At 46.7% G+C, this 20,001-nt stretch overlaps 1 protein-coding gene across 4 annotated transcripts in view; it reads left to right on the top strand.

Moving 5' to 3' along the window:
* Positions 1-4,288: 4,288 nt before the first annotated feature.
* si:dkey-11f4.7 (piezo-type mechanosensitive ion channel component 2) overlaps positions 4,289-20,001 on the top strand; it is a 43,111-nt gene continuing 27,398 nt past the window's right edge. For 3 of the 4 annotated variants that reach the window (XM_035382130.1, XM_035382129.1, XM_035382127.1), the window contains exons 1-21: positions 4,289-4,407; positions 6,137-6,232; positions 9,112-9,213; positions 9,421-9,466; positions 9,815-9,971; positions 10,718-10,934; positions 11,363-11,576; positions 12,856-13,021; positions 13,142-13,225; positions 13,349-13,393; positions 13,960-14,080; positions 14,168-14,313; positions 14,753-15,016; positions 16,181-16,292; positions 16,728-16,906; positions 17,443-17,591; positions 17,871-18,038; positions 18,182-18,223; positions 18,331-18,363; positions 18,775-18,878; positions 19,168-19,331. In XM_035382130.1, the coding sequence (XP_035238021.1) occupies positions 4,344-4,407; positions 6,137-6,232; positions 9,112-9,213; positions 9,421-9,466; positions 9,815-9,971; positions 10,718-10,934; positions 11,363-11,576; positions 12,856-13,021; positions 13,142-13,225; positions 13,349-13,393; positions 13,960-14,080; positions 14,168-14,313; positions 14,753-15,016; positions 16,181-16,292; positions 16,728-16,906; positions 17,443-17,591; positions 17,871-18,038; positions 18,182-18,223; positions 18,331-18,363; positions 18,775-18,878; positions 19,168-19,331 (2,673 nt within the window). In that variant the 5' untranslated portion in view covers positions 4,289-4,343. The remainder of the gene's footprint in view (positions 4,408-6,136; positions 6,233-9,111; positions 9,214-9,420; positions 9,467-9,814; positions 9,972-10,717; positions 10,935-11,362; positions 11,577-12,855; positions 13,022-13,141; positions 13,226-13,348; positions 13,394-13,959; positions 14,081-14,167; positions 14,314-14,752; positions 15,017-16,180; positions 16,293-16,727; positions 16,907-17,442; positions 17,592-17,870; positions 18,039-18,181; positions 18,224-18,330; positions 18,364-18,774; positions 18,879-19,167; positions 19,332-20,001) is intronic. The other variant, XM_035382128.1, reaches the window with a different exon arrangement.

Here is a 20,001-nt window from a genome sequence, read left to right as displayed (position 1 = left end):
GTAAATTTCCCTCTAAATTCGTGCTAATGCTCAAAACGTGCCGCGAGCCACCAGACGGCTCAAGGAGACGCGCGCTCTCCACTGAGTGCTACTCACAGAGTAGATCAGCGGTCCTCGCGGTGGCCGTTAACTTCACCCGGTGACAGATATCCCCTTTTGTTTCCTCCACCCTCTCCCTTAGGACGTCGACATGCTAACATAAAATCTGTGATGCAGAGGAATCGCGGCCATCTGAGGACAGTGGGTCGACTTCTCCTTTGGGACGCTGGTCTCAATTAGAGAGACTATGGCAATCAGCAGCACTAAAGCTAATAAAAGTTTAAAAGCTATTTTTTCTTCTTCAAACAAGTGCGGGGGGGGGGGGGGGGGGGGGGGGGGGGGGGGGGGGGGGGGGGGGGGGGGGGGGGGGGGGGGGGGGGGGGGGGGGGGGGGGGGGGGGGGGGGCGGGGCATGTATTGCAAACACCACAGTGACCACCACCCCATCCTCCCGCTTTTAGTGGAACTTAAGAGTCTCACAAAGTTCATCATTTATCATAAGCATAAACGAACTCCACTCGACTCCCCCCCCCCCCCCCCCCCCAACAAGCAAAAAAAAAAAAAAAACAGAGTGAAAAAAGAGTGAGGAACGTTCCTGTTTCAACTGGAAAAGATTGACAACCTTGCTTGCACCAGTCATTTAAATGTCTGGGTTATGGATACTGCCAGAATTCAGAGTTGCACAGATGAGTATTAAGAAAGTGCTTATATGCCTTTGTCATGAGTCAATAAAATAATTCCAAGTCTTTCAGTGTTGATGGACAGCCTATAGCGCAATACAGTGGATGAATTAGGCTACTGGGTCTTCTCCAGAGATACAGAGAAAACGGTAATGTAGCCTACTTTGTAATTTACATTGAAGGGATCTGTCGTGTGTGCACAACACCCCTGGATGAAATTCCATTTGGAATCCTTTAATGTAATCTTACCCCTTTGTCCGTCATATCCCAGAATGAACCTGGCACGGCTGGCCTGGCACAGGTGTCCTGGCTGAATAAGACCCCCTGGTTGGTCTACAGCTCGCTTGGTGAGGGGCCTGGACGATACCCAGCGCAGTGGCGGTTGAGTGGCTGTGGGATTAGCAGGCGATCCCGAGGCAAATGCCTCAGCCCCAGAGAAATCCACTCAATTACCCTCTGAAGCAGATTTGAATTGATTGTGCCGATGGCTGCTGAGCCGGCATCTAATATTTCATTGACAGTGCAGTTTAAGTGCTCTTAGGAGGGAAACGGCAGGTAAAAGAACGGCTATTAGCGGCTCCCGCGCTGCAGCTGCGGCACGCGACCCGGCCAACCGCTTCCAGCCCTCGTTAGCATTGCGTTTGTTGGGAGTGTTCGAGACCACAGCAGGTCCTGAGGTTTCTCCCGCCTCCGCGCTGACACTTAATGGCTTAATTGAGCGTATCACATGGGGAGAAAAAAATACTACAGCCTCTGTAATTATCTTTGCCTAAGAGAGAGAGAAAAAACAAAAAATCATCTGCCCGCAAATGCAATAAAATTATCGGCCAATCTCGACCATAATTTGCCGCGCAGGGAAACTGCTATTAATGAAAAAGATGGGCAGTTGCAGTTGATAGATGGATCAGCCAATCAGGTCAAGCCCTTTGTATTCCACACGAGGTGACAGCCAATCAGTGGCAGCTATCGCCCCAATGTGAAAGGGCTACACTACATGGCCAAAAGTATGTGGACACCTGACATCCAAAATCTCATTAAAAATGATGGGCATTAATATTCCATTCAGCCTGAAAAGCATTAGTGAGGTCGGGCACTGATTGGGCCATTAGTCCTGGCTCGCAGTTGGCTTTCCAACTGATCCCAAAGGTGTTGGCTGGGGTTGAGGTCAGGGCTCTGTGCACGCCAGTCAAGTTCTTCCACATTGTTCTCAACAAAACCACTTCTATACAGACCTCGCTGTGTGCCTCGCTTGAGCCAGCCTGGGTCCAGCTCTACAGTGGGAAGGGGCTATAATGAGCCAGCCTGGTTCAGCTCTACAGTGGGAAGGGGCTATAATGAGCCAGCCTGGTTCAGCTCTACAGTGGGAAAGGGCTATAATGAGCCAGCCTGGTTCCAGCTCTACGGTGGGAAAGGGCTATAATGAGCCAGCCTGGTTCAGCTCTACAGTGGGAAGGGGCTATAATGAGCCAGCCTGGTTCAGCTCTACAGTGGGAAAGGGCTATAATGAGCCAGCCTGGTTCCAGCTCTACAGTGGGAAAGGGCTATAATGAGCCAGCCTGGTTCCAGCTCTACAGTGGGAAAGGGCTATAATGAGCCAGCCCGGTTCAGCTCTACAGTGGGAAAGGGCTATAATGAGCCAGCCTGGTTCAGCTCTACAGTGGGAAAGGGCTATAATGAGCCAGACTGGTTCAGCTCTACAGTGGGAAAGGGCTATAATGAGCCAGCCTGGTTCCAGCTCTACAGTGGGAAAGGGCTATAATGAGCCAGCCTGGTTCAGCTCTACAGTGGGAAAGGGCTATAATGAGCCAGCCTGGTTCCAGCTCTGCAGTGGGAAACGTTGTAGAGCTGGAAAGTTCTCTTTTCTGCGAATGTTGTTAGCCAAGTGTGGTGCTACCACTCATATTGATCACGTGATCAGTGTTTTTCTTACACTGTAAGTCACTCCGGATAAGAGCGCCTGTTATGTGCTTAAATGAATAAATAAATATGTAATATGTAACACTGATCATTTATGAGATCATTCATGAACTACCGTGACATACCAGAGGGCTGAACAGGATCCTCGTTTAAAAAATAAAAAACAAAATAAAAAAACAAATGCTAAAACCAAACTCACACTTGCTGGTGACAACAAAGGGAGGTGGAGCCATCTGATTGGGTAGACACAGAGCTAGATGAGCACCATCCACTGAGACTGAAGCACGATGACCACTGTCCAATGAGATGGAAGGGTGTAGGTCTCACAGGAATATCTTCATATGCATAATTCTTACTGCTACGGTAAAAGAGTGAAATACTTGGATTGCTGAACCTGCGTAATCAATAAAATCTTCTTTCCCCATTAAGCTATTTTGGAAGAGTTGAATAAGAGCTTTCTAAGTGCTTCTGCTGAATGCCATTACAGTAAAAACTAAGACCCTAAAGGTGTAAGCCCCAGTGTCCTAGTCCTAATCCCTAGAAATGTGCCCCCCCCCCAATAACAGCCCCCCCCCTCAATTATTTGCATAGCCTCTTGCATTTCATATCCATTTTAACCTTTAACCTTCCTGTCTAAATAATAAGACTAAATATTATGATATTAATAATAGAAGCTACTGTACCTTGGCAGAGTGAAATCATTATTTTTTTTTAAATTAACCTTTAACCTTCCTGTCTAAATAATGAGACTAAATATTATGATATTAATAATAGAAGCTACTGTACCTTGGCAGAGTTAATTTTTTTGTTGTTGTTTTTAAATCAGTGCAGTTGCCTGGAACCGCACTTTGGGAGGATAGCCCTCCGCTGAGGATCGAAGTTTTCCTGTTTTTGTCTGAATGAGTCTTTGTAGAACATTCCGCCCCAGTCTGCGCAATACTGCAGCTCTCCCTCTCTCTCTCTTTATCTCTCCCTCGCTCTCTCTCTCCAGCGCTAACCCTGCACACCATCGCTGGTGTGCTCATTAACGGCTAATGGTCCAGCAGCCATTAATATTAGATCCACTTCCCCCCCCCAGCCTCCACACGGGGGGTTGAGCAGCCGCAGAAACGCTCGCCAGCCCAGCAGCTGAAACGCAGGCGCTGTTCGCTGAGCCACCTTGGAGGGGGCTTGTCAGTGGGGGGGTCAGTGTGAGGAGGGGGGGCGGCAGAGCCTTTAGGGTGAGACAGAAAGGAGGGGGTTCTCAGTTCGGTTTTGTTCACTGATGGGACGGGGTCGGGTAGACTACGCTGGAAGGTAAAGAGGGAGACCTGAACTGTCCTCTACGCCCTGGGGGTGTCTCCTCCCCCAAACATTGCTGCAGGACTGGGGGCCATGGTGGGGCTCTGATTTTAGGATGCACCGAGTGGAGGAGGGCAACGCCACAGGAGACAGGCATCGGGACCGGCTCCCATAAACCCCCAGACCAGCTCGCTTCACAGAGGAGGGGGGGAGGCGCTAACTTCTCAAACTAAACCATCCTTCCACTCCGGTGGTGGGGAAGAGAGATTTGGGGATTTTTGCACACACCTGGCAGCCGGGAGGCTCGGAGCACTCAGCTGCTTTGAGGGGCTGGTGGAGGGGTTACCTGGGTGGGGTGGGGCGGTGGGGGGAGGACAGCGTCATCTCCTGACGGATCGGCGGACTCGCTGGCGAGCAGACCGGAGGCATGGCGGCGGACGTGGTGGTGGGGACGCTCTACAAGCTGCTGCTCCCTCTGCTGCTGCTCGCAGGTCAGTCAGCCGGTTAACTGCCGTTTACCTGCTGTTTACCTGCCGCTCTGTCGCTGTTTACCTGCCGCTCTGTCGTTGTTTACCTGCCGCTCTGTCGCTGTTTACCTGCCGCTCTGTCGCTGTTTCCCGGAGACGGGATACAGAGAGCGCAGCGCTGGAGAAAGTGTGTGGCTGGAACGTTTGCTCTAGCTGTCAATCACTCTGTTTTTTTTCCCACTGTGTATTTATGTACTAACAGTAAAAACATTCTTGCTATTTTGGTATTATTGGCGATGATGATGATGATGACATTCACAATATCTTTCCAAATATGTTGTTCAAAGAAGCTCAGAGTCAACATATTTGATACATATTTGGAATAATGTCTTTGATATGTTTATTGACGCACAGGCAGAAGTTAGACATTGTTTATAATTTTGACAAGCATTTGATTTCTCAGGTTAAAAATTTAGTATAATTTGGGAAAAAGGGAAGCTCTCATTTCTGTCTTGTGGTTCTCGTGCTCGTTATCATGACGGTGTTTGAGTTTATTACATGCCTTCAATGACAGAGGGTAAATTTCACAAAGCGCTGTGAAACCCAGGCTGACTCCATGCACTGCACTTGCGATTTCATTCCTTCTGTAAACTGGATGAAATTAAGTACGGCGAAACTAAAGCGGCAGTTTACTGATTTTTTTAAACAGTCAGGTTGGATTTTGTGGACATGAAGGAATTTTACTTGATAGGTTTGAAAGGAGGGAAATGTATCTGGAAAGATACAATTTCAAGAAATGTAAGAATACTTTACTTTTGTATTTCCAAGTGATGTGTCTTCTCCCAAGATGTTTCTTGTGTGCATTTGTATTGTGATAAGAGATACTCTTCCTTAAATTGATTTTACTTCAACGACTACAAACAACAACAATTTAATAATAATAATAATAATAATAATAATAATAATATTTGTCTGAATCATCTCTAATTTTGTTATCCTTAGGAAACTACATTTACAGTTTTTGGATTCAAGCTTGTTGGTATTTATTTGGCCTGCTCTGCAGCCTTAAACAACACTAAATAATGTACACATTTACATTTCACTCGAAGGCTGGCTCAGCAAATTCCCTCACAAATTAGTGAACAAATCTCCCCACGTATGTTGGGTGCCTCACAGTCAGACATCAGTCTGAAAGTAGACTTGCACGACGGCTACCACAAATGACACAGCATCCATCCGCTTTGGAACGGGCTGGGCTGAACTGAAGAGCATCTCTGTGAATTCAGCAGTAACTGATGTTTTCATATTGTATCATATCGCTGCTTTTTAAATAATACCAAAGATACCCCTGTTAACCCGAGTGCTCTGTGATTTGCTGTGACACTAACTTTGGAAAATAATAGTTCTAAAGACGTATGGAACTGTGTTAAATATTTTAAAAATGAGTTTCAACCTTCATGTTTGTCCTGTGTGACACTTATATCTTTTATTACTTTCTCATCTGCTAATTCCTTTTTCTAAATTTTGCTGTGATGTCAAAGCATTTTTTTTTCTGCCCAAATAAACCTAGACACCCAGTTCCATCTAAAATTCAACTAAAACTACATTAAACAAACTAAAAGGTCACATGACCTGTAAACAGAAATTTGTCTTTAAGGTCAGATTATGCTGGAAAACCCTGTGTGAGTGAAGAACTGACTGCATGTATCAGACCGACGGACAACATCAAGGAATCTCTCTCATCTCTCCATAGCCATTTCCTTCAGATACAATGGGCTGTCTGTGGTCTACCTCCTCTTCCTCCTCATTCTTCCTCTTCTCCCAGATCCCTCCATAGCCTCCATGAACGGTGAGTTTTCCCCCTCTTCTCCACCATCGCTGTCCCACATTCCCTCACTGCCCTCCTGCTCCGACACTGACAAAAATCATTTGAACTTATTTGAACAATTGTGAGAATGTTAACATGCTCTGTCGTACGACCAACAATGCTTTCTGTCCCCTGATACAGAAAATATCTCCTGTATCAGGACGAGCTGTTGTTTTTCGTGTATTTATATTTTCTCGGTGTAAGAACCAGCGTACATAGCCTATTTGCGCTCATAATCTCGCCTTCAGATCAAAGCACGTTGAGAATTGTGTTAAACCTGGTCTGGAACATTCCATGGGTCTCTACGTCCACTCTAAACCATGTAGGCTACTCTTCCCCATTAACAGGCACTCCCATATTCAGGGTGACAGCCATTGCTAATAGTTTTACACAGCCGTTCGCTCCATTACATTACTGCCGTTTAGCTGACGCGCTTATCCAGAGAAACTAACACAACGCGCATTTTTACGCAGCGGCCTTTTATACAGTTGGGCACGTGCCAGGATATAGTTACGTGGAACTCAAGCCGTTAGCCAAAAAGCTCTGTTCCTCACCCATTATACTACAATGCCATTGAGCCCGAGAGTCTGGTTTTTGATCCAGCTGCCCTACATCCAGCTCAGCCTCTTGTTGGACGCGTAATGGTCCCCCTTGTCCGCGGTCACAATCTCCCGCTCCTACGGCGGTCCGCGAGCACAGCCGGATCCCCGACCCACCCGCTGCGGCCTGTGTGTGCAGATTAGCGCGCAAAATCCCCACGGGCGAGTGTATCAGAGGGGTGTACAAACTTCTCCTTGCTATGGTGAGCGAGGTGCACAATTAGCAATCAGGGCTGCAACTACAGTACCCAGAGACCAAGACGTACCATTCCTCTTAAAAATCATGTTTACTTCTCCAGCCGACTGCCAATGTAAAAAATAACAACTGGAAGCAATTAAAAGAAACACTACAGGCTTTGGTTTTAGTGCTCAAAAAATAATTTCACCGTACGGTATTGAGTCGTGATAGTAAGTGTATAATTTTTTTTTTTTTATATTAAAGATCAATGTCAGTCAGGCCACAGTGTTACTTCTTGTTGGTCGCGTCCATGAGATGATATCTCGAAACAATGATTATTAATAAAAACCGAAAGATTAGAAAGATGTGCATAAACAGAGTATTATATTTTGCTTTTTTTTTCTTTCTGAATTTTGAGTCTAAAATATCTCGAGAGCATGCTCCGTTACCCTTTGGTGGAATTACTTTTATATAAAGTTATAGTTATTTGAAGGTATTATGATTATTGAGAGGATGAATTTCACCCCGTGAGTTGTGTGTGCAGTGCGCTGTCCGTGTTGGCATGCACTCGGAGGTCAATACTCTCTGTTAAATTAAGGATGCCATCGCGTATTCCATGAAGCACTTGCCCTTTGTTAAAAGGAGTGGCCTTTGGGATATGGCCTTATAAATTATGTACGGTAATTATTTTGAGGAATTAAAAGTTGTGGTGTCAGCATTGCCAGAGAGGATGTCCTGCACATAGGGCTGTTTGTTTCTGTCTGAGAGCTTAGAGAGATGATGACCGTTGTGTCTTCGTGATCTCATCCCCATCCGCGAACGGGGAGGGGGGCGGATGCTGGAGTTATTAAGCCGTATCATAATCGAGGGGAATGGACAGTGTTTCACCAGGGGAGGGCGGGGGTTTGAAGAGTGAAACCATATTAAGCTTTTAGTAAAAATCCGGTCATCGGAAACGCATTTGCCGTGTCAGCTAATGCCGCCCCACAATAGATTTGGTTTTCTGGAAAAACAAACAAGTGCAACAAATTCCTTTACCGCAATCGCGCATCTCAACCGCACTTTCACACAGAAACGCTGCTTTTCTAACATTTACCGCGCAAAGATCTAAAAACAGTCCTACTGATAATAATAATAATAATAATAATAATACATGGAATGTATCATGCACAATAATACATTCAACAATACATTCAGTTATTCCCTAGAATTTTCACCTGTTTTTTAATGTGGTAACATAATAATTAATGATACTGCTACTACTTTATGAATTACTGGTGCTGTAATGGTAAAAGCACTGTGATGGTCCAAGCACTGACACTTATATTATAATTTGCATTATGTTACTGTGTATGTTTTTCGCTTGCTTTCAATGCTGTAACCTGCCTCTCGCCTAGGGACAACAGATGGAAACGAGCTTTTAGCGAAATATAGTGCAATGTATTTATTGTGCGCAGTCCCTGTCAAATAAATAAAAACAAAATAAAGGAAATAAATAAAAGAAATAGTAATTTTGTACCCTGCTATTGGACGTAGGCGCCAATCGTGAATTTTTAAAAATTATTATTTTAATTTATTGAAACATGTTTTTGTAAAACCTTTCATCTGATTTTTAAAGGGGCTAGTAAATGTCTGTTACTTAGCTACCAAAACTGCTAACCTACCTCGCAAACTTGCTAGCTTGGACACACACACCCAACCGCACACACACACACACACACACGCTCTGTCGAAGTGTATGGTCTACTGGAGTAAATAGGCAGCTCGTTACAGTCATCAGCCAATTAAAACATGACATAAAGCAGCCGGTTACCGTCAACAGCCAATTAAAACGTACTTCTCGTACAGTATGACAGCAGTTGATAGATTTTTCTGGACAATATCCAACACTCTGTTCGGCTGCACAGATTTGCTATTGGTTGTAGGGGAGTGAAATAAAGTCACGATTACAAACAATTCACCTAGCAATATTAGTAATCTTCTTTTATTGTAGCCTTCATCTCAGCTGGCTCCACCTGCCTCAATATTTGTCAACACTTTCTTTGTTTATCATACCCCCCCCCGCCCCAATCTTCTCGTTTAAGGCAAAACGGGGAAGTTTCTGCTTTTTATCTGCTGCACGAGCGTCATGTTCCTGGCCTTACAGTGCGGCCTGCAGATCACCTTCGCCTACGTGGATGTGCAAGGTAAGAGCGCGCGCTCCCGATATCCCCCTCGCTCCCGAGATCCTCCCAAGTCAATTTTATAAATGAGCCGGATGAGACAGTCTGTCTGTTTTAACGCAATTAATGAACGGATGTGTGTCTATTAAATAGTTGATTTGTAAGTGGATTGATGAGAACAGTTTACTGTGATGGAATGCAGTTTGTGAACGCGATTCTTATCTTCTGCAGTGAGCGGATTCTGGGAAGATGTGTTCTACTGTTTGGGGGTTGTGAGGTACGAGATTTATTGCTATTTGGAAACGGATGTATTTTTGGACGGGCACTGGCATTTCCTGGAAGCCTGATCACTCTCAACCTTAGTTTTTTCGTACAAAATTCAACACATCTGAAAATAATTTAAATTCATATTTTTTAAAATAAGTTTAGAATAGCTGTTCTAGACCTAGAAAATCATATTTTCATACCTGTTTTAAACACGCAAAAAATATGTAATTCAAGGTTCTGCCAAAAAAAACAAAAAACTCAGCCATATGTTCAATTACATTATCCTAAATAATATTAAGATACAGGACTGTTAATGTGGATGTAAAGTACCCCTGTGAGCTCGCCCCCCTTGCCCCAGATTCAGCGCGGTGGACGCGGGAAACATCGCTCGCCTGCTCGCCCCGGACATCGGGCTCTTCCTGTCTTCGCTCTTCATCTACCGGCTCTGCAGGAGGCTGCTCCGGCCGCAGGTCCAGGCGGTGCCGCAGAACTGCATCGCGAACTCTGACCCCGAGGTACTGTCCTCAGTGCGCATGCCAAGCTGCAGTGCCTGTAACTTTAACACATGCAGAATGCTGGCACCTGAAAAATATAATATAAAGTATTCATTGTTTTTACCACACATTTGTAATACCATTTTGCTTAGCTGAATTAAACTTTAAGATACTTATTTTTTTGTAAATGGTAATGGGATTGAGGCTAGAGAGAGCGCAGAATGGTAAATAGACTGCATTTATATAGCGCTTTTATCCAAAGCACTTTACAACTGATGCCTCTCATTCGCCAGAGCAGTTAGGGGTTAGGTATCTTGCTCAAGGACACGCCCAGGGCGGGGTTTGAACCGGCAACCCTCCGACTGCCAGACAATCGGTCTTACCTCCTCAGCTATGTCGCCCCCACAGAGAAAAGAATTCTTATTTTTTAAGGTTCTACTAGAGTGAAAAGAATCAGATAATTTTACTTTGGATTTAACAATGCGTGATGTCTGGACACAGAAATAGCAATTAAATCCCCTACAAAAACAAATGATTGCACGTCTTAAACTGTGGGTGTCTGTGTGTGTGCTGTGTCTCTGTGTGTGTGTGTGTGTGTGCATGTCTGCATGTGTGTGTGCGTGCATGTGTATAAATGTGTGTGTGTGTATGTGTATAAATGTGTGTGTGTGCATGTGTATAAATGTGTGTGTGTGTATGTGTATAAATGTGTGTGTGTGCATGTGTATAAATGTGTGTGTGTGTGTGTGTATACACACCTGTGTCAGCAGGACCTGGAGCAGTCGGACTCGGACTCGGACGTGGGCAGCGATGGCTCTGAGGACCAGTCCTTTGACAGCTCGTATGAGACCAGTGGCACGCCCCGGGCCCCCCCGCGCTTCGTTCAGAAGCTGATGGTGTTCGCCGCGGGTCTGCGCCTCCTGCTGGCCACCATGCTCAACACCGCCGGCAAAGTGGTCATCACCATCCTCCTGGGCCTAGCAGGTACCCGCCCCCCTCCCTGTAGCTACGGAAACCCCCGATACACGTCACCTTAAGAGGTACCTATAATGAATGAATGAATTAATTAATCATTGCATTTATATAGCACTTTTCCGAACGCTCAAAGTGCTTTACAGTGATGAGTGGGAACTCACCTCACCCACCACCAATGTGTAGCCCCCACCTGGGTGATGCACGGCTGCCATTTTGCACCAGAACGCTCACCACACATTAACTGCAATGTTGGCGCGCACCACATTTCATACCAGTCCATGGAGTCCATCCACTCACTGGCACTGTGACGTAACAGATACTAGACTGTGAGGCCTCACCAAGATGAGCAACTCAGCAGTCCCTCCTGTATGGCTTCCTTCTCTCCTCTCTCCCTCTCTCCCCCCCCCCCCCCCCCCCCCCCCCCCCCCCCCCGGCAGGCATCTCGCTGCCCTCCCTCACCTCGGCGCTGTATTTCGGGACCTTCCTGTTCCTGGTTTGGTGGTGGGTGTGCGGCCGCTCCCTAAGCCTGCTGGTCTTCAGTACGCTGTGTGTGCTGATGGCCATATTCAGCGCCGGGCACATCCTCCTGCTCTACCTGTACCAGCTGCCCCTGTCCCAGGAGCTGGTGCCCCCGCGGGACGTCTACGCCAGGTAGCGCACCGCGCACCGGCCACGCCCCGGCCACGCCTCGGCCACGCCCTGACCACAACCGGCCACACCCAGTCACACCCCTTCCTACCACTGGCTTCTCTCTCAAAACACACATAATTCTTTTCTGAATGTGTATTTCCTGAGTGCACACTCAGCAGCACAAATCAATAATATGCTGCACAAGGACTTCCTTGATAAAGACATCCTTCCTGAAAATATCAGCTTTCACTATAAAATAAGGCTGACTGGATGAGAATGGCCTGTGTGTGACAGGGGCATGTGCAGGTGTCTGCTCCAGGTGTCTTTCACAGGTGTACTGTGTGCTGTGGGGTCGTGTCCAAAGCGAATGTCATCATTGGGAGCAGTACAGTAAATCCTGTCTGTTGATATTCAGAAGGACCTGACTGTAAAGGGAGCTTAAAGCTGGCAGTATACTCAGTAAGAAGAAAGAACTTCAGGATTGAGAACCACCGGCGAACATGTCCACGAACACCGTTGTCGTTACACTCAGTTAGAACACCGCACTGTTTAAAGTCACTCCATCGCCGCTGGGTTGTGAATAATTATGAATAATTACGAGGCAGCTATTAACTGGGGCTGGAATCTCACACAGACCTCCGTCTCGCGGCTACGCCATGGATGTATAAAGAGAAGGGCGACGCGAGATCACAACGCAAAACAAAAAGTTTAAAGTGGCTTTAGTTTTAGTTTATCTAGCTATGCAAAAGAAGAAAAAAAGGCGAAGGAGATGGTACGTTCGCCCTCTAAATCAGAGTAGGATGGAGAGTTTTGTCTGTACATTCGGCAAATGCGAGTTTAGACGAGGGGGTCCACTTTCTCTTATTTCCGAATGTGTGCTAGGCGTTTTGATGACTTGCTGAAACGAGTAGCACCATTCATCAAACATGCGGGAACTCATAGAATTCCCATCTCTACAGAAGAGAGATTGGCGTTGACTCTCCGTACATTAGCATGTGAAGTCTGCCCTCTGAACTCTCAACCGTGACGTAACCAACCATGTGATATTTGGACCAATAGCTGAGAGGGGGAGGTCTGAGAACAAGAAAGAACTTTTCCAAAAGTTCTCCCTGGAGGCCGTCGCAGATTGCACCGTACGAACACACAACACCGCGTCTTTTTGTTCTTCAGTTGTTCTCATTGCTTTGTTTTGCTCAAAAAGTTCTACTTCTTACGAAGTGTACTGCCTACTTAACACAGGCTGCGTGTGTGTCCCGTGCATTCCCTCCCTCTTCCCGGTATTCCCGGTCTCGTGTGTCAGGCTCTTCGGAATGACGGCCTTCATCCGGACCAACAGCTCCGACCCACACCGCCTGGGCCTGCATCCGGACGCCACCTGGCCCGTGTTTGTCAGCCCCCTGGTGGTGCTCATGCTATACTACACCCTGGTGGCCATGCTGCACAAGTGGGTCCACGTAGTGGAAGAGGTATCGCTACACCCCACCCCCCCACCCTCGCTAAATTAACTAATTAACAGGTTTGATAATGTAATTGCAGGGTTTATTAACAGTGGTTTGGTTGAAGTATTTATTTGCTTTTCCAATCAGGACACGCCCAAACACAGACCCTGCATCTCAGATGAGCCCCCGGGTCTCGGGGGGGTGCTGTGGCTCGCAGGGGACAAGGCCAAGGTGAGGCAGGAGCAGCGCCCTCTGGGGAGCAGTCAGCAGTACTGCAGAGCTTCATCAATAAAGTTTTGAAATTTTTGACAGTTTTTAAAGTTTTGAAAAATTAGAATTCTCTGTGTTCTGCAGCTGCTAGCCAGTATGGACGAGGACGAAACTAGCCTTTCAGACGAGGTACGTTCTGGGCCCGGGTTCGAGGAGGCCATCTCCTTCACGCACCATCTCTGTGATGTGTAAAATCTTTAATTTTATTGTTGCGCTCATAGCTTCTGCTAAAATCATCGGTTTATTCCAAAATTCTCTCAGGGTTTCTACATTTTTCTACATGTTTCTGACTTCGGTCTGCCATCACAAGCTTGTAATGATTCCCTGACAACGTGTAACCAGGGGTGGAAATTCAGGTTCAGAAAGTAAAAGTCCTCCCTAGTACTTTGTTCCAATCACCTGGATTCGCTAGTTAGCGTAATTCTTCAGCCAGGAGGTAGAGCTAATTTGTGGAATCAGCTGGCTGAGTTCATGGGTGGAAGGAAACACACGGCAGGACTTTTAATTTCTGACCCTGGACTTTCCACCCCTGCCTGTAAATATATTCATTAAAATACAAATATATGGTGACATATCTGGTGACATTTCCCTCTCTGTGTAAAACCTGTAGAGTTAGAAGGCATTTCTGTCAGTAAGCCTTTTGGTCTCTGGTGTATGATATGTACTACATGATAAAAAACTATGTTCCTCTGTAGCCAATGGTGATGCTGTTGAACAACTCGTGGCAAGAACCCGGCGAACAGGAAGTGATGTCAGCCATGGACAGGACGTGCTACTCCCTGCCAGTCTACGGAAGACAGCAGTCTCACACACCCGGTACTGTACCATCTAATAGGGGTCTCTGTTTGGGATGGGGTTCTGACAGGACACGTGTGGGACAGGCATGTTCTCCCCCCCTCTCAGATTCTCAGGAGGAAAAGAGCTTTGGGGAGGGGCTTACGACCGGTGTCACCGAGACCGAGCCCAGCCCGGCCGGGCCCAGTGGGCTGGTTCTGTTTGGGCAGATGGTGATGAAGCACAGCTACATCAGCGCTCTCATTGTGATGATGGTAAACGTCCTGCTGTCCAATGTGATCTAATGTTATGCAATTTAATACAACGTATGTGTCTTAACACAGTGGAGCAAACACACAGTTAACTAATATGCGGGCTATATTATTAACTAATATGCGGGCTATATTATTAACTAATATGCGGGCTATATTATTAACTAATATGCGGGCTATATTATTAACTAATATGCGGGCTATATTGTTGATCTGTTGTCTGAATGTCTGCGTGTGGCCTGTGTAGCACTGTGAGCTAACTGTATGTGAACAAAACACTCTTTTGTAAAATGGAAATCCCTGAAAAGGCAAATACATTTTTCCATCAAATTCAACTCAACACTCTCGAGTAGCTCATCCTGATACAATCGTACATTACGAATTAAGGAGAAAAGCAACGGTGTCAGGTCTTAATATTTACCTTGCTGTCCTGTCGCTCCAGATATGGAGCATCACGTATAACAGCTGGCTGACCTTTGCCCTCCTGGTGTGGTCGTGTGTGATCTGGATCATGCGGGACCGGCGACGCTACGCCATGTTGAGCGCCCCCATCCTGTCGGTGTACGGTACTGCGCTGGTGGTGAGCGCGTTCGTCAGCGGGCTGCGGCTGAGCCGCGCCGAGCTCTACCCCGGCTTCCCCGCCGCCGTGCTCAACGACTTCGACCTGCGCAGCTACCACGCGCCCTGCCTGCACCTGGGGGCCAAGGTCAGAGCATGCACCTGTTTAACAGGGCCAAGGTCACAGAGCATGTACCTGTTTCACAGAGCCAAGGTCACAGAGCATGTACCTGTTTAACAGAGCCAAGGTCAGAGCATGTACCTGTTTAACAGGGCCAAGGTCAGAGCATGTACCTGTTTAACAGGGCCAAGGTCACAGAGCATGTACCTGTTTAACAGAGCCAAGGTCAGAGCATGTACTTGTTTCACAGAGCCAAGGTCACAGAGCTGAGACACCTATATACCTGCTTAACATAATCACAGAGCTGAGACACCTTTATACCTGTTTAACAGAATCACAGAGCTGAGACACCTTTATACCTGTTTAACAGAATCACAGAGCTGAGACACCTATATACCTGCTTAACAGAATCACAGAGCTGAGACACCTTTATACCTGTTTAACAGAATCACAGAGCTGAGACACCTTTATACCTGCTTAACAGGGCCAAGAAACCTTTATACCTGTTTAAAAGCCAAGGTCACAGTGCAGAATTAGTCCATGAATAGGAACAGGGGTATTGCAACTGATGCAGCACATTTTTGTACATCCTCTAGGGAATGTTTTCAATCACATTTTCCCCTGAGCTGAAGTTTAATTTCAGGATAAACACATTATAAAATAATTACTGCAGAAATATAGTCCGCTGAACACACTAAACCATTCTTTTTTTTTAAACTGAGGAAGTCTTATCTACCTCAAAGCAATCACATTAACACGCTGTAGTGGAGGTCAGCGGTTTTGATGTAATTATGTAATTATTCCCAACGCACTACAGACTCTCTCGCCGGAGCACAGACTTCATTACGCTTTCATTACATGATTCATTTGTGCAGATTGTGTGAGTTCTGGTAGCCCTGCCATATTCAACAGCGGGTCAATATCTGCTAGTCATGCGCTACGGCTTCCTAAATGACTCTCCTGTGTGTGCTTGCGAATCGGCCATTTGTAATAAATATAGATTACCGCGCCATCATCATATGATGCATTCACCGATTCCCCACTCCACTGCAGTAACCTTATTCCCCATGGACTTCTTCTGCAGTTACTCTTTTTTTGAAAAATGGTTTTGAACCCTAAACTCTTTTCCTCTTTCAATTTTCATAGGATTTTTCTTTGTTAACGTCGTCTTGATCCAATTTCCACCCACAGGTCTGCTACGCCTTCAGCTTCTGGTTGCTACAGCGACAGAACCTGAAGGAGAAAAAGGAAGCACAGATGCTTAAACAGGAAGCACTAGAGGAGGTCAAAGTTCAGCCGTCAGGTGAGAGCGCCCTCCAGTCTGAGGCCGTGTCTGGAACAGCCTCCAGCTATTTTTTCCTCAAATATATACTGTCTACTAAACATACGGGCATTATGTGAAAAAATTCCTTCATACTATTTTCCAACTGTACTGTGGAAGTGATTTGTGGGACCCAAAGATGGCTCCGCCTCTTCCTCTCTGTGGGACCTCCTAAAAAGTATGCTTTACTTCCTGAAAGTGTGCTCCCGAACACGCTCAGCGAGACCCTGGAAATAAGTGCATAATCCGGGGATTTTAAAGTACACTACATTTAGAGAAAATTTTGCCTACTTAACAACTTTCTCATTCAGTGTACTCAACTTAAATACTCAATAGATACCGATGATAACATGTTAATGAAAATGAAAAGGCGCACGTTGTAGTGCAGTTTATAACTCGCCGCCGCCCCCCCCCCAGTGGAGAGCGAGGCCTCCCCTCTGATGACCCTGGTGGGCGCGCTGGTGAAGGGCACCCTGGTTAAATACTGGATCCTCTTCTGCTGCGCAATGTTCTTCGTGGTCAGCTTCTCCGGGAAGGTCATGGTCTACAAAATCCTCTACATCATGCTCTTCCTCCTCTGCCTCGTCCTCTATCAGGTGGGCCGCCTCCTCCATCACACCTGCTTCAACCCCTTTCATATCCTAATCTCCTCCCTCTCTCTTCTCTGAGTGGTTACATCTGAGCCCACCCCCCCATACCTCACCCCCAGTCTTATTGTGCTCCAGGATAATAAAGCAGGGGTAAGACAGTCATGATGTCACCTTTCACATGGAAACCAGAGGAGCTCCACCAATCATGGAGCTTGTTGGTGATATGAAACAGAACCGGGATGGTGACTGGTGAATATTTTATGAACATTTGTCCAGGATTCCTTAGCTGTATCATGGTGGTATAGCCTGAAGGTAATCACCACTGTTGCTGTTCCATTCATTGTTACCAACATACTACAGAATCAGTAGAGGTGGTTTCCATGTCTTACCCAAGCAAACAGACCCTTTAGGCATGGGCAAATGGACTAGTCCATGATTCTATTCTCTGGGGAGAGCATACAGGTGTGGTTTCCCACCTCAGTCTACAGTATGTGCAGATATTTTGGTGAAGTGTTAGTAACGGCTGCCCCCCGCACCCCCAGGTGCGCTACGACGTGTGGAGGAGGATGCTGAAGTACTTCTGGGCCGTGGTGGTCGGGTACTCCATGGTGGTCCTCATCTTCATCTACATGTACCAGTTCAACAGCGTGTCTGGAATGTTCCAGCAGATCATCGGCATGTCGGAGGAGGGGTGAGCCTGGGAGCCCCGCCCCCACAATAACTAGGAATTCCGCTTACGTCAATATTTTACATCATATCACAGCGCTGTATATGAATCCTGAAGGTTGCAATATTTTATGCATGTGTAGCATATAGTATGAATCCTAGTCTGAAGCACATATTGTGATGACGTCTTGCTGCAATGCTCCTCCTAGCTTCATCACCCGGCCGGACAGGTGTGGCCATAACAATAATTGCAACATAAGTGCATGCTGGGATTTGTAGTTTTTCCGGCCTCTTTCTGCCCCAGCTTGCGGGACCTGGGCCTGGAGCAGTATGACACAGTGGAGCTGTTTGCGCGGATCCTGCTGCCCGCCATGTTCCTGCTGGCCTGCATTCTGCAGCTGCACTACTTCAACACCGACTTCCTGGAGCTCACCGACCTGGACAACATACCTGTGCGGCAGGGCGGGTCCAGGTGTGCAGCCGAACCGAGCGACACGCATGCAGTTCCTCCACCCCTCCACCGCACTCCGCTAACACCACCTGCCTCTCCCTCTCCCTCTCTCTCTCTCTCTCTCTCCCCATCTCTCTATCTGTATCTCTCTCTCTCTGCCACAGCGAGGAGGACCTGAGAAACTCGGTGAATGTGATCTCTGAAGTGTGAGTGTTCCACAGACTCCTCTGTTATTGGCTGTCAGAGTCAGAGAGTAAACGCTGCGTTTCACAGACACTCATTCTGCCCATTCTCTCTCTCTCCGCCCCAACAGCATTAAAGAAAATGTTGAAAAACTTCAGAAACGGTACGTCTCTGTATGAATGAATGTGGGGGTGTAAAGCTGATCTCTGTATGAATGAGTGAGTGATGTAAAGCTGATCTCTGTATGAATGAATGTGGGGGTGTAAAGCTGATCTCTGTATGAATGAGTGAGGGATGTAAAGCTGATCTCTGTATGAATGAGTGAGGGATGTAAAGCTGATCTCTGTATGAATGAGTAAGGATGTAAAGCTGATCTTTGTATGAATGAGTCAGGATGTAAAGCTGATCTCTGTATGAATGAGTGAGGGATGTAAATCTGATCCTTGTATGAATGAGTAAGGATGTAAAGCTGATCTCTGTATGAATGAGTAAGGATGTAAAGCTGATCTCTGTATGAATGAGTAAGTGAATGAGTGAGTGAGGGATATAAAGCTGATCTCTGCTCCTGCCTCAGGCTGCTTAAGGAGCAGATGGGTGCTGACAGTATGGACACTCTGAACAGCATGTCAACCTGCGGAGAAAAGGATCCTGGGAAATCTGATGATAAGCAGTCAGTTGGTCAGTTCTTTAAGCCCTGCCCCTACTTCTGCATGAACAACAATTCAATTCTGTTATGATAAAATTGAATTCCATGCCGCAAAGTTCTCTCATTTTGTGCTTGTTTAGCCCATTAAATACATTTTTAATGTAAAAATTACAGTATTTTTTGTGTGCATGTATACAACAAGTTACAAAATGGTGGCCCATGAAACGTACCTGTGAAAGCGAATTCCATTGATAGGGTTGTGGTGAAGAGCTCCATGTGACCTCTGACCTCGCCTGTGCGGTGTCCTTGCCCCCCCCCCAGAGGAGCCAGCGAGCCGGTGGGGGCTGGTGGTGGACAGGGCCAGTGTGCTGCTGCTGCAGGCCCTGCTGCTGGTGCAGAGGCTGCAGGTGTTGGGCTGGAGGCTTCTGGAGATCCACAGCATGAAGATCGTCTCCAGCTGCATCATCTGGGTCTCTCTGCGGGAGGTCAGGGCCACGGGCAGCCTCTCTGAAACTTAGACCTGTGCACAGTCTCTCTGAAACTTAGACCTGTGCACAGCCTCTCTAAAACTTAGACCTGTGCCCAGTCTCTCTGAAACATAGACCTGTGCACAGTCTCTCTGAAACTTAGACCTGTGCACAGTCTCTCTGAAACTTAGACCTGTGCACAGTCTCTCTGAAACATAGACCTGTGCACAGTCTCTCTGAAACTTAGACCTGTGCACAGCCTCTCTGAAACTTAGACCTGTGCACAGTCTCTCTGAAACTTAGACCTGTGCACAGTCTCTCTGAAACTTAGACCTGTGCACAGCCTCTTTGAAACTTAGACCTGTGCACAGTCTCTCTGAAACTTACACCTGTGCACAGTCTCTCTGAAACTTAGACCTGTGCACAGCCTCTCTGAAACTTAGACCTGTGCACAGTCTCTCTGAAACTTAGACCTGTGCCCAGTCTCTCTGAAACATAGACCTGTGCACAGTCTCTCTGAAACTTAGACCTGTGCACAGTCTCTCTGAAACTTAGACCTGTGCACAGTCTCTCTGAAACATAGACCTGTGCACAGTCTCTCTGAAACATAGACCTGTGCACAGCCTCTCTGAAACAGACCTGTGCACAGTCTCTCTGAAACTTAGACCTGTGCACAGTCTCTCTGAAA

Source organism: Anguilla anguilla, chromosome 11 (assembly GCF_013347855.1).
Source record: "Anguilla anguilla isolate fAngAng1 chromosome 11, fAngAng1.pri, whole genome shotgun sequence".
Taxonomy (NCBI): domain Eukaryota; kingdom Metazoa; phylum Chordata; class Actinopteri; order Anguilliformes; family Anguillidae; genus Anguilla; species Anguilla anguilla.
The sequence above is the reverse complement of the archived record's forward strand: the minus strand, read 5'-3'. Positions and strand labels throughout refer to the sequence as shown.